General features: G+C 43.6%; 1 protein-coding gene across 1 annotated transcript; it reads right to left on the reverse strand.

Moving 5' to 3' along the window:
* Window positions 1-547: 547 nt before the first annotated feature.
* On the reverse strand, window positions 548-6355 carry LOC136487988 (uncharacterized). Its single transcript, XM_066485056.1, has 3 exons — window positions 5959-6355; window positions 947-1038; window positions 548-568 (listed from the first exon to the last, which is right to left on the reverse strand). Exons 1-3 carry the CDS (start codon window positions 6353-6355, stop codon window positions 548-550), a joined length of 510 nt encoding a protein of 169 aa, XP_066341153.1.
* Between the last annotated feature and the right edge of the window lie 6425 nt (window positions 6356-12780).

Below are 12780 nucleotides of genomic sequence, written 5' to 3' on the forward strand. Positions count from 1 at the left end.
TTTGGAATTCGCTTTCATTTCATCGTCGTCCTCCAACTTCCAAAGAGAACGCATCGGCAAAACACACGATTTGTAACGGAGGAAAAACCACGTGTTTTAGCACAAGCTAGCACATGGTTGTTGGTTGCCTGCAGAACATATGATTTTCAACAGAGAAGAAACTGTGTATTTTAAAACAAGCTAGCACTCGTTTGTTGGTTGCCTATAAAATAATGGATTTTTAAAGAAGGCCCACGCAGAGAAAAATCTGTTGTAATTTCTGTGTGACTGAAGAATAAAACAGTACAACCCATTAACTAAAATGATAAAATGGTCCATTAAACAGCCGCAGCCCATAAGAAAAGCCCAAAACCACGAATACATAGGAATATAACAGATAGACTTCAGAGAAGCAAAACAAAAACCGATCTACTGCGTGGGGAAAGCCTCTGCTCTGCTCACGCAGAACAGGGGAAAGGGACATACATCAGATTGCAAAGAAGAACAGAAAATTTCAAGAAGTAGCACTACAAGACTGATTCATACCTCATCAGCTAAGGTTAGTATCTCAATCTTTTGAATCTACTTTCTGAAAAAGCAATAAAAACAATAGCAACTCAGATCAAAGACTAGGAGAATGTAGATCCATGGAAAAGACATTCAGGATGACAAAGATGGCATGCTACTTGTGCTTGCTACAACAGCAGGGCGTAGCCCTGGTTGCTCAGTGTGCACAAGAAGTAGGTCCAGCACTTGGGGGTTCTGATGTAGTCTAAAGATACAAACAAGCCTACAGAAATAAAAAGAAACCAAGACAAAAGTCTACTAGCTTTTGCACCATCTTACAAAACCATCTATGGTGTACATAGAAATAAAGACAAACTGGCACACAACCACACAAGCATGACCAAAAACCTTGATGACTCATATCTGCACATACAACATTGTGTACTGCGTGTCCTTTTACATCTGCTTTCATTAGATCAACACCATGATCCAGTGGATACTTCACAGTGGATATAATACCTGACTGTGTAGAGGCCACAAACGGTGTTGCACCTGCAAAAGAAAAACATAAAAGTGCAATTTATATAACTCACACTGTCAGGTGCCAAAGAGTTACACATATGAGAGCATACAATTTCCAAAAGCACAAAAAAACTACAATAAGACTTATATGTATGAACCTCCACTTGCAGCCATATTTCGATCACACCCTAGTTCCTCAACCAATTATTTGCGGACATACAAATGGCCCTGGCATGCTGCTGGATCACAATTTTCTATGCCAAATGCTCAATCACCATTTCCTACATATAATTGATGCTCCAACTTTACACTAATGACATCATTTATTTCTAAATGCTTGTGCTTGCTCCAACAGCAGGACGTGGACCTGGTTGCTCACTATGCACAAGGAGCAGATCCAGCACTTGGAGGGTTGTGATGTGATCTAAAAGGCTAGAAACACAGAGAGCATAGTAAAAAAAAAAAACGGGTCTTCACTTATGTTTAAGTTGCCTTTCGCTGCAGACGTTTGGAGGCAGGTGCTAGTGTGGCAAGGATTCTCTCTACCTCGCCACATCTCCATGTAGCTAGTCACACCTCCATCGTTAACTGGTGAGAAGTTGCTAGTCACGGCCTATGCATCTACGTCATGTGAGATATTTGGAAAGAACGAAACCGGAGAATTTTCCACAATGATAGCATAACGCCTCTAATGGTGGTGCTATGAACAAAAGAAGACATGGAGCAGCGGCAGCGGGCCTTTCAAAACTTGGAAAAGATGTAATTTTATTTTATTTTGATCTTTGAGTTGTTTGTTTGCCCTCTCCTCTTGGGGATGATGTGCAGCCCTATGGGGCGGAACTGTGTCATGTTTCTTCCTAACTCAGTCCCATAAGTGATTCTTCCGGGTGCAAACAAAAAGGCGTTGTGGGGTTCAAATGCGCATGTTGTTCAAATGTTCACCAAGTACCGAAGTTCAGTACTAAGGAGTAAGCACTCAAAACTTTTCTATCAAGGATAACCCGGCCGGCTTCCATCCCTATAATGTTGAGGACCAATATTATATTATATTATATTATATTATATTATATTATATTATATTATATTGTTAAAATGAGCACAATGGTGATTGCCACGCATTCTTAGATCGAGAAAACAACTTATACAATATAATTGAAACAAGAGGGCACAATGATAAAGAGCTTAGTATATATAACATATTCTTTTGGTTTTGGAAAGACTCATAGGTCTCTTGTACGATGACAGCATGTTGCTTGCAAATGCATACAAAGAACATCAGTATTAGAAAAAGTTTCATCATCTACTACAGCTGAGAATACACATCCTATTAAGCATATAACCACAAAAAAAAGATGGGCCGGTGAGACAGAAAGTTCTCTCTGAATACGTTTGTGCACTTCTCTCTGAATCAATGGCTGCTACTGCTATTTGGCCTTTATTTGTTTTTTTAGTCCCTACTAGTCGATACGAAATTACGAATGCATGAGCCAACAACCCAATGTTTCCACCTAGCATATTGAATAGTGGTTGCTTTATCATGCAACTAATAGTAAAAGGTTCGCCATAGGTAAACTTTTAATTTGGATCCGCTACTACATCGCATCTTCTCTTTTAGGTGCGCTTTCTGAGCAGATGATGTAGCTAGCCATGTTAGTGTATGACACATGGGCGGATGTACATTCATGTAGTAAAAATGAAATAACAGTGGTTAGAGCCAAATTTTCATTATGTATGCACCCCCATGTCAAGTATTTACCGTACCCACAAGGCAAGCACACTCACCTTGGATTTGCTCTACCTCTACCTCTACCTCTACCTCTACATATATGGGCATGGTGATTCACAACCCTACCTCTACCAAGTACTAAAGTTTAGTACTAAACAATATCCACTCAAAAAAAATGCAATGAAGGATAAATTAGCTTCTCATATACATAGGAGGTTCATTCAGTTGTGTAAGTAACGTGCTGATAGTGCTGAACTTTATGGGAAACCACAACATTAAACATGTTGAGGAGCGCAAGACTGCCTGAACATTTTGCACTTATGACAACAGGAAGTTTTTTTTTAAAAAAAAAAACTGAGTTGTGATATTAGCACGTGCTTTCCAAAGTATGTCGTTGCTACTTACCTCTGTTCATTTGAGCAAGCATCTAGACTACCAATTTTACTTACAAATATATAACCCTACTAAAGATACCTGAAACATGAAACAATTCATATTATAGCTTTTACACACTAATTTGACTAATTGTTGATTAAAATGTATGAAGTTTATCCTTCTACAGTAAATTCTAACACACCTACTAACATGAATGAAGGAATATGTGTCATAAATATTTTATAACAAAAGATACTAGTCGTCAAAAGTTGTGTGTTTGGAACCTCACTACATATACATACAATTAAGATTAATGAGGCAGGCAGAGACATGCAATTATTTTTTGAATAATAAATAATTCGTATACAACAATGATACGTATTTACATATCTATCTATGATCTATCGTTGCCCTCACGAAAACAAGGGGTATCAATTCGGTGCAACACATCAGCCACTGGGGCCGCCAATAGCCCATAGGTAACCTCGGCCCATGACGATATACGTGCATACGAGACTTGGCCACTTGGGCCGCAAGAAAAAGAAAACACTTCCAATATCGGATCATAAACATAAGTAGTCGTCAGATTTTATTTTAATCTCAAAAAGAAAAGGTAGATATTAGTTTTGGGGCTCTGCTCACCCATTAATTTCTACTATGCGCGTCCACAACCAGCCTGTTCGCTTGTTGATTTCAGCCAGGGCTTATCAGTCAGTCAACATTGTTTTCCTCTCACAACAAACCAGCACCAGTCGAATTTATCAGCCCAGAAACCGACCAACAAACAGGCCGAACGTATATTCTAACACATTGTATCGTGGACTGTACATTGACATGTGGATACTATATGATATTAATTAAAAGTACAAGATAATCCTCCACATTATTCTTCTGTTATTAGTTGTTACGTTCATCTGGTCGTGCACACGCGCACGTTAATTAAGTTTAAAGGAAGCGATCGAGAACAAAAAAACATATGCATGCATGTCCATCTTTGGGCAATCTCCTAGCAATTAACATACAGTCTCACTTGATTGAACCATTTTATATATAGGTGGGATTTTGAATTGATAATAATTGAGGATATCCTTATGGTGCAATATATTTCTTCTTTATGTCTCTCATCTAGATACAACTAAAATATATGTTCGTGTACAAACATTCCAACACACACACCTCTCTCTCTCACACACAAAACTTGTACAAACAAACCTACAAGACTACAACTACACCTCCACCTTTTATGGCTCCACATGTGAGAGGTTGTACAAAATTATTTTGGGGACTCGCGACGGTTGCGTACGCACCTGGCTCGGCTAACTACCCAAGCACGCGCTCGGTTCTCTGGTGCAATATATATTAAGCATGCATTGTAAACAAAAGTGATATATATTCACTGGAGTTGTGTCTGCTCGTATTGTTATGTTTTTTTTTCTCGAATACGCACGAGTATGCATATCATTGTATTAGAAGAAAGAGTTTATAGTACAAGAGTTGCACTCTCGGCCGTTAGTTTTTTGCGGACGCTACATTATGGAAAAAAAAAAACAACAACCGTAATCCATGTCTATCCTGACAACGTCCTAGCCCTGTGCCAGCGCACGTAGCCCGCATGCTCTGGCCTGAATCCATCGGTCGGCTTCGCTCTTGATGATGTGCAGTAGGTCGCCGATGGACGATGTCGATTCCCGGAAACATCTTGCGTTCCGTTCCTTTCATAGTTGCCAGGAGACGAGGGCGAAGAGGGAGTCCATGCCGTTTCGCTGATCGCTGTTGCACACTGACCGCAATCGGCGCCACCAGGAGAGCGTCGTTTGGGAGACTGGTGGAACTTGGTGGCCAAGCGCTTGCAGGACGTAGTACCATACCTCACGGGTGAACGGGCATACTGCAATGATGTGGTCGATTGTTTTCTATCCTTGGTCATAGAGGTAGCATAACTCATGTGCCTCGAGACCGTGTCTCGCCCTTCTGTCGCCGGTCCAGTGCCTTCTTTTCATGGCAAGCCAAATAAAGATCTTGATGCGAAGCGGAGCCCACGTTTTCCAGATCAATCTATGGCCTGACATTCTGATGGATCCGCTGTGCATCATGTCGTATGCCGATTTGGCTGTGTAGCATCCGTCTGTCGTCCAGCGCCAAATGTCGTGTCAGGCTCATTGCCAAGATGGATGTCCTCAACGACTGTCCAGAGATGTAGGTAATCCGTGAGCTCGAGCACTGAGAGACCTCCACTTATGCAGCGCACCCATGTTGTGTCATGGATGCCTTGTCTAACCGTTAGCGTGCGTCGCACCCGCCGCGAAATTATCTGGTGCAGGTATGGGGCGATGGTGGCGACGTCCTCCCCGTCAATCCACCGGTCTTCCTAGAACAAAGCGTTTCGCCCATCGCCTAGGCTGGTGAAGGTTGACGTTCTGAAGAAGGCTTGGACTTCCTTGGAGGTATGGATCGGATCGGCAGCTGGCTCCACGCCCGATCTTGATCGGTTCTCTGCAGCCATAGCCAACGCATTTGTAGGGCGAAACCGGCTAGCTTCAGATCGTTGATCCCAAGTCCACCGAGCTCCTTTGGCCTGCAGCAGGCTTTCCAGGCAACCATGCACTTTCCTCTGACTGACTGGTCCTTCCCGGCCCAGAAGAACCGCCTGCAGATTCCGTCGATCTCTTTCCTTGCCCAAGTGGGAAGATTTTCTGCCATCATGGCGTAGATGGGAACCGCCCGTAGGACCGACTTTACCCAGACCAACCTTCCACTTCTCGCCATTAGCGAACCGTGGCTCGGTGGTAGCTTCCTGGCGACAGCTTGTACTATGGATTGGTAGTGTGCTTTCGAGATTGATTTGGTACTCTGCGGCAGCCCCAGATACTTGATTGGAAATGTCTGCACTTGACAGCCGAGGATGGACACAATTTCTGGCAGAACGTCGTCGCCTCCGTAGACGGCGGTGATTGAGCACTTGGCTAGGTTTGTGTGCAGCCCTGTGGTCTGTCCGAAAATGCTTAGAATCTCCTTGACTGCCCTTGCCTCCTGGATAGATGGCCGTATGAAGAGAATGGCGTCGTCGGCATAGATGCTGCATTGGAATTTGATTTCCGAAGGGGCTCTCTTCTTCAGCACACCATCATTTGCCGCCTTACTGAACAGTCTGTGGAGGACGTCCATTGCTATTATGAATAGCATCGGGGAAGGAGTCCCCCTGTCGAACCCCTCTGAGGTGCCTGATGGGGTGTCCTCGGTGGCCATTTAGTAGTATCCTCGATGAGGCGGTGCTCAATAGCGTCTCGATCCAGCCGCACCATTTGTCGCTGAAACCGTGCGCTTACAGTACCTCCAGCAGGAAAGGCCAAGAGAGGGTGTCGAATGCCTTGGATATGTCAAGCTTCAACAACAGCATGAGGATTTTCTTCCGCCGGATCAGCACTGCTGCTCGCTGCATTATGTTGGGTGATGATATGTTTACCCAACTGTAAGCCAGTATTTACCAGACTACCATCACAACTTTTGGCGACCATTACATTTAACTTCACAGCTGAATATTGAACCTGAGTATTAGTTCTCTGAGGAATGAGAGTACCGACTAACACAATCATTCCTTTCGCTCTTATGCTTCATCTATTCTGGCTGAGGTTTAATTTGTGGTGTAGGATTATAGGATATAAAAAATTTAGCAATCATGTTGAACACAAGCATCAAAGTGGCGCAGCGGGTCCCAGGATCGAAACCTGGCTTTGATAGATTTACTTTTTGTTTTTCCTTTTTTTTTGATAGATTTTTGTTTTTTTTTTCATATCGCGCAAGGTTTTTTTTTATTTGTCTCGACTCTCGATCAAGATCGAAGGGTAGTGTGGCTTCCGAATTTTTAATATCTTATTACTACTGTCAGCCATCAGTCGTGTTATTAAGGTTAGGGTTTGTCGTCTAGTAATGGACTAGCTGCTTTCTGGAACAGTTGGAGACAAAAAAACTAGCTGTCTATCGACCCCTCATTAATTTTGGGGTCAAAAAGAGTTACACACATATTTTATTTCTAGAATATTGTAGAACATTCGAGTTTTTATCCTACTCTTATCCTATACTAGTAGACATGTTGTACATGCGACGAAACTTTTACCTTATTTGTTCAAATACCTTTTGGAATTGACAAAATTTCTTATCTTTATGTGTATCCACATCAATCCACATGTGTTGGAATAGATTAGAATGGAATTTAGTTTAATTCCATTCCAATCCACTCAATACGTATAGATTGAGATGAATACTTTTCCTATATATGAAGCCACCCGCACTGTCACGTAGCCCCAAAGTAGACGGAAGTGGCGGATAGGATAAAAAAAGTTAAGGTGGATGGCAGGTAGGACGCTCAAAAGCTTTTAGTGATAGATAGTGAAGCAAGAAAAAATTTAGTGGCAGATAAGAAAAGAAAAACTTTCCTTTGAATTATACTTCGTGCCATGACTGTACGAGCGTTGTTATTCTTACTCCTATAAATGTTGGGGGTCATGACATTATAGATCGGAGTAAATCAATCGGTAATGCTCCACCGCGGACGTCCGTCCCACGCGTGGATGGCCGACGCTAGCTACGTGGTCGCATGTGGTCCACGTATTTTGTTGTTGTTATTCTTACTCCTATAAACGTTCTGGGCCATGACATTATATACCGGAGTAAACCAATCAGTAATGCTCCACTGCGGACGTTTGTCCCGCGCCTGGATGACCGACGCGACATGGCCTCACATTGTCCACATATTTTTTCCACCACATAAATATCTACTCCCGTCAGGTGGCCAAACTTATCCTCTCCGGTTCCATCTCGCCTCTCTCTCTCCTCCATCTCTCTATTCAAAGCAACAGGGAGAGGAAGGATGCCGTGGAGCCTATGCATCTCTGCTCGGGCTCGAACTTGCGCAGCCACCCGTCCTACACGTGTCACGGCCATACCCCACCCTATCTCTGCGCACCGGTGACAAAGCTCCACGCGCGCTACCGCCGGAGAGCCCCGTGTTGCCAACGAGCTCCACGCCGCCGGCAAGCTCCGCGTTGCCGACATCGATCATCGCATCGTCGCTAAGCTCTCCAAGCTGGCAACCTCTGTGGCATCGAGCATCATGCTAGTGTCGAGCTCCGCGTCGGCGAGCCTCGATTCGCCCAAGCAACAAGAACATGTTACGCTGAAAGCGCGCGTTGCAAACATATGTTTCAAGTGTTTCATATGCATGTTGCAAAGTGTTTCATGTGGATGTTGCATATGTTGCCATGGCTATACACGTATGTTGCAAGTGTATTGTTCCAAGTGTTTCAGCCTTTTCAGACGTATGTTGCAAGTGTTTTTATCTGGATGTTGCGTATATTTCACACATATGTTGCAAGTGTTTCATCTGGATGTTGCATATGTTTCACACATATATGTTGCAAGGTTGAAAGGTCCTAATGGCTAGAGGGGGGTGAATAGCCTATTAAAAATTTCTACAACTACACTTAATAAACGGGTTAGACAATTATGAGGCGAAGCAAATGTTGCGCTAGCCTACTAAAAATTACAAGCCACCTACCACAATTCTAGTTACTATAGTTTTTATCCTCACAATGGCTATGTCTCTATACTAAGTTAGTGTGCTCTCAAAGGCTAACTAAAGAGCCACACTAACCAAACTACCAAGCTCTCACAATTTACTAAACTAAAGAGCTTGACAACTAGTTTACGGTAATGTAAAGAGATAGAGCAAAATGGTAATACCGCCGAGTCGAGGAATGAACCAATCAATCACAAGAATGAATACCAATGAAGACCAATCACCTCGGAATCAAATGATGAACATAATGATTTTTACCGAGGTTCACTTGCTTGCCGGCAAGCTACTCCTCGTTGTGGCAATTCACTCACTTGGAGGTTCACGCGCTAATTGGCATCACACGCCAAACCCTTAATAGGGTGCCGCACAACCAATACAAGATGAGGATCACACAAAGCCACGAGCAATCCACTGGAGTACCTTTTGGCTCTCTGTCGGGAAAAGGTAAAGAACCCCTCATAATCACCACGATCGAAGCCGAAGACAATCACCAACATCCGCTCGATGATCCTCGCTGCTCCAAGCCATCTAGGTGGCGGCAACCACCAAGAGTAACAAGTGAAATCCCGCAGCGAAACACGAACACCAAGTGCCACTAGATGCAAACACTTAAGCAATGCACTTGGATTCACTCCCAATCTCACAAAGATGATGAATCAATGATGGAGATAAGTGAAAGGGCTTTGGCTAAGCTCACAAGGTTGCTATGTCAATGCAAATGGCCAAGAGAGTGAGCTTGAGCCAGCAATGGGGCTTAAATAGAAGCCTCTACGAAATAGAGCCGTTGTACTCTTTCACTGGGCACTGCTCGGGGTGACCGGACGCAGGACCCCAGCGTCCGGTCGCGCGATGCACGCCACATGTCCCCTGCTTTAAATGTTGATCGCCCGATCTCAATGGTCATCAGTACATTTAAATTGTGACCGGACGCGCTGCTCGAAGTGACCGGATGCACCAACACCAGCGTCCAGTTGTTTTCAGTAAGGTTCCACTCGCGAAAATTCACGACCGGACGCGTCCGGTCATGCCCGACCGGACTCACCCATCGTCCGGTCACTCAACGTCTCCTCTGGGCGCCACCATGTCAGCGGGACCAGACGCACCCCTCCAGCGTCTTAACTACTTCCACTGACCGGACGCACCGGTCCTACCGAGACCAGCGTCTGGTCACTCACAATGACATCCGTTCACCTAGGTTTAGCCACCGGACGCTTCTGATGCACTCTGTGAAAACCCTGTCTTTTCTGTACAGGGCGCCGGTGAAGTTTCGAACCCTTGCTTAAATGTGCCAACCACCAAGTGTATCACCTTGTGCATATGTGTTAGCATATTTTCACAAATGTTTTCAAGGGTGTTAACACTCCACTAGATCCTAAATGCATATGCAATGAGTTAGAGCATCTAGTGGCACTTTGATAACCGTATTTCGATACGCGTTTCACCCCTCTTAATAATACGGCTATCGAACCTAAATGTGATCACACTCGTTAAGTGTGTTGATCACCGAAAGAAAATGGCTCCTACCACTTATACCTTTGCCTTGAGCCTTTTGTTTTTATCTTTTTTTTTCTTTTCAAGTCCAAGCACTTGATCATCACCATCATCATGTCATGATCTTCATTTGCTTCACCACTTGGAGTAGTGCTGCATATCTTATAATCACTCTGATAAACTAAGTTAGCACTTATGGTTTCATCACTTCACCAAAACCAAACTAGAGCTTTCAAAGGTATTTTATCTGGATGTTACATATGTTTTGCAATGGCTACACGTGTGTTTTCCTGGTGTTTCAGGCATTGCAAGTGTTTCAACTATTTTAAATGCACGTTGCAAGTGTTTCAGGCATAGATCGAGATGCGGCCCCCGCGTGGGCGCACGCAGGCGCAGGAAGCGGAGCGGCGCATGCCCCCCCTCCCCCCATGTGAAGGAGGCGCAGGCGTGCGGATGAGCCCAGCGGCATCCGTATGCGGGGGCACGGGCAGGCGCGGGGCAGTCCCCATCCAAAATTTCGGGCGCTAGCCTCACTGTAAACCGATCAGAACTCTTATATATGTCAAAATTGTGTCTAAATTGTACTATTGTTACTCTTCTCATCTTAAAATAAAACCAAATAGTAGTATAACCTACAGTAGTGATGCACGTGCGTGCGTGCGTGCGCTCCCACGACGACGCAAACAAGAAGACTGTGCTCGCAGGCAAACGGCCGGATCGGATCGCTATGATTGCGATGCGATGCGATGCGGTCCGAAACGACGACGCGCGGCGTGGCTACTACCCTGCCGGATCGGAGTAGTCCACTTACGGTTGAACCGAGATCTCGCATCGCACGCACTATATACATTGCGTATGTTTGGAGCTAAGCATGCAACCGCAACAAGCAAGCCCATCGCGTCACGCATTGGCATTTGTACACACCATGTAGTAGTATGATGATGGACAGCAAAACGCCGAATTATTCCCTTTCATCCGCGCTCACTCGTCGGACTGCACGCGTGCATGCGTGCTCCTGAATATAGGTGCCGCCGCAATCTCTTGTGTTGAGTGCTTGCTTCACCAAGTGAAACTCGATGACGTAAACCCGATGGAGACGTTCCTATATGTATCCCAATTTGATCGTTGGGTGCCTACTCTATACAATCCTTTACAATTCATTAATTGACCGTGCACGCATCCCAATTTTTATAAAAAAAATTAAAGTACAGAGTAAATACTAATCCTACCCTTGCAAACACTCTTGAATATGGATGAAAATACAAATTTGGAATTGAGCAGTTGATTCATCATCAGCTCATTCATGATAAGTTAATTATAATGAGTATTCTTTCCACCAACTTTGACAAATTGACTCATGAGATATTATCTCATCTACATCTAGAATGAGGTGGTTCCCTCGAACCAAGCATCCCTTGTACAACCACTCACCCTTAGGCCCTCTTTAGTGCAGCTCCGGGCAGCTCTGGCTCCTCCGCCTGCGACACTGGGAAGAGCCGGAGCCGTTTCGGAAACCGAGACAGAAAATGAACTGGGAAGAGCCGGAGCCGGAGAAGCCACAATTTGAAGCTCCTCCGGCTCCGTGCTACAGTAGCACTACAGCAGCGGAGCCGGAGCCGCCGGGAGCCGTGCCAAACGAGCCCTTAGAGTCGCTCCAGCTCGAGATGTGTTCCTTTTTTTTTTCCCATTTGCTTGTTTTCCTATTTCATTTCTATATTTCTTGCAATCTGTGTGAGGTGCATGTACATACTGTTGGATAGGACATAAAGTGTCGTTGCTTTTGGCTAGATTCCTATTGGATCTAGGATATAAAGCGCTCTTGCATTTTTTCCTAGATTATTAAAACATCCATGTGTGCGATGCAACATAAAAAAGTAACGTGGGAGATGGAAAACGATCATATAGTTTTGTTGACACTTTCATACTTTTTGCCTTTTTGCTTTTTGCTTTTTGGCTAGCAAGTACAACCCCACTCACTACTAGCCATGTGCCAGTTATTTAATTTGCACTGCAAATTAAGCTGAGCCAGTTTAGATTTTGTATAAACTAATATTTCCTTTCTTCGTTCCTAATTAAATCAATTTATAAAAATGTCCTAAGTTAAACTATTTGAAAGTTTGATCAGATTCATAGAAAAGAGCACCAATATTTATAGCGTCAGATTAATATCACTGGATATATCATGAAATATATTTATTTGGTGTCATAGATGTTGTTACACTTTTCTATAAAATTAGTTAAACTTAAGATAATTTGACTTAGAAGGAATGGGTAGGCAAGTGAATTGATGTTAGCCAGCTAATTTTATCTCGAAACTAACTCTGTGTTAGCTAACTAATTATTATTAGCTACTAATGGACTCAAACAGGACAAGTCCTTCCGGGGACAACGATGACTCTTTTCTATAATTATTAATGAACAAAACCAATATCAGTAAATTATAAATATGCTCGTCATTGTCTTTTATAAAAGCAAACCTCGCTATTTCCAATCTCTACATGTAAGTTATCGCACGTATCATACTCCATTAGTGTCACATTATTCCCTAAGAAATACTAAGTCATCTTCCACTGAATACAGTTACTATTTATAACCTATCACATAC

Source organism: Miscanthus floridulus, chromosome 10 (assembly GCF_019320115.1).
Source record: "Miscanthus floridulus cultivar M001 chromosome 10, ASM1932011v1, whole genome shotgun sequence".
Lineage (NCBI taxonomy): Eukaryota > Viridiplantae > Streptophyta > Magnoliopsida > Poales > Poaceae > Miscanthus > Miscanthus floridulus.

Coding starts and splice junctions, on each gene's coding strand:
- LOC136487988 (XM_066485056.1), bottom strand. CDS start 6,355: ATGGCCACCGAGGACACCCCATCAGGCACCTCAGAGGGGTTCGACAGG. Junction 1,039..5,958: donor GTATCTGGGGCTGCCGCAGA/GTACCAAATCAA, acceptor TTTCTTTTGCAG/GTGCAACACCGTTTGTGGCC. Junction 569..946: donor TTGATCTAATGAAAGCAGAT/GTAAAAGGACAC, acceptor TTGCTTTTTCAG/AAAGTAGATTCAAAAGATTG.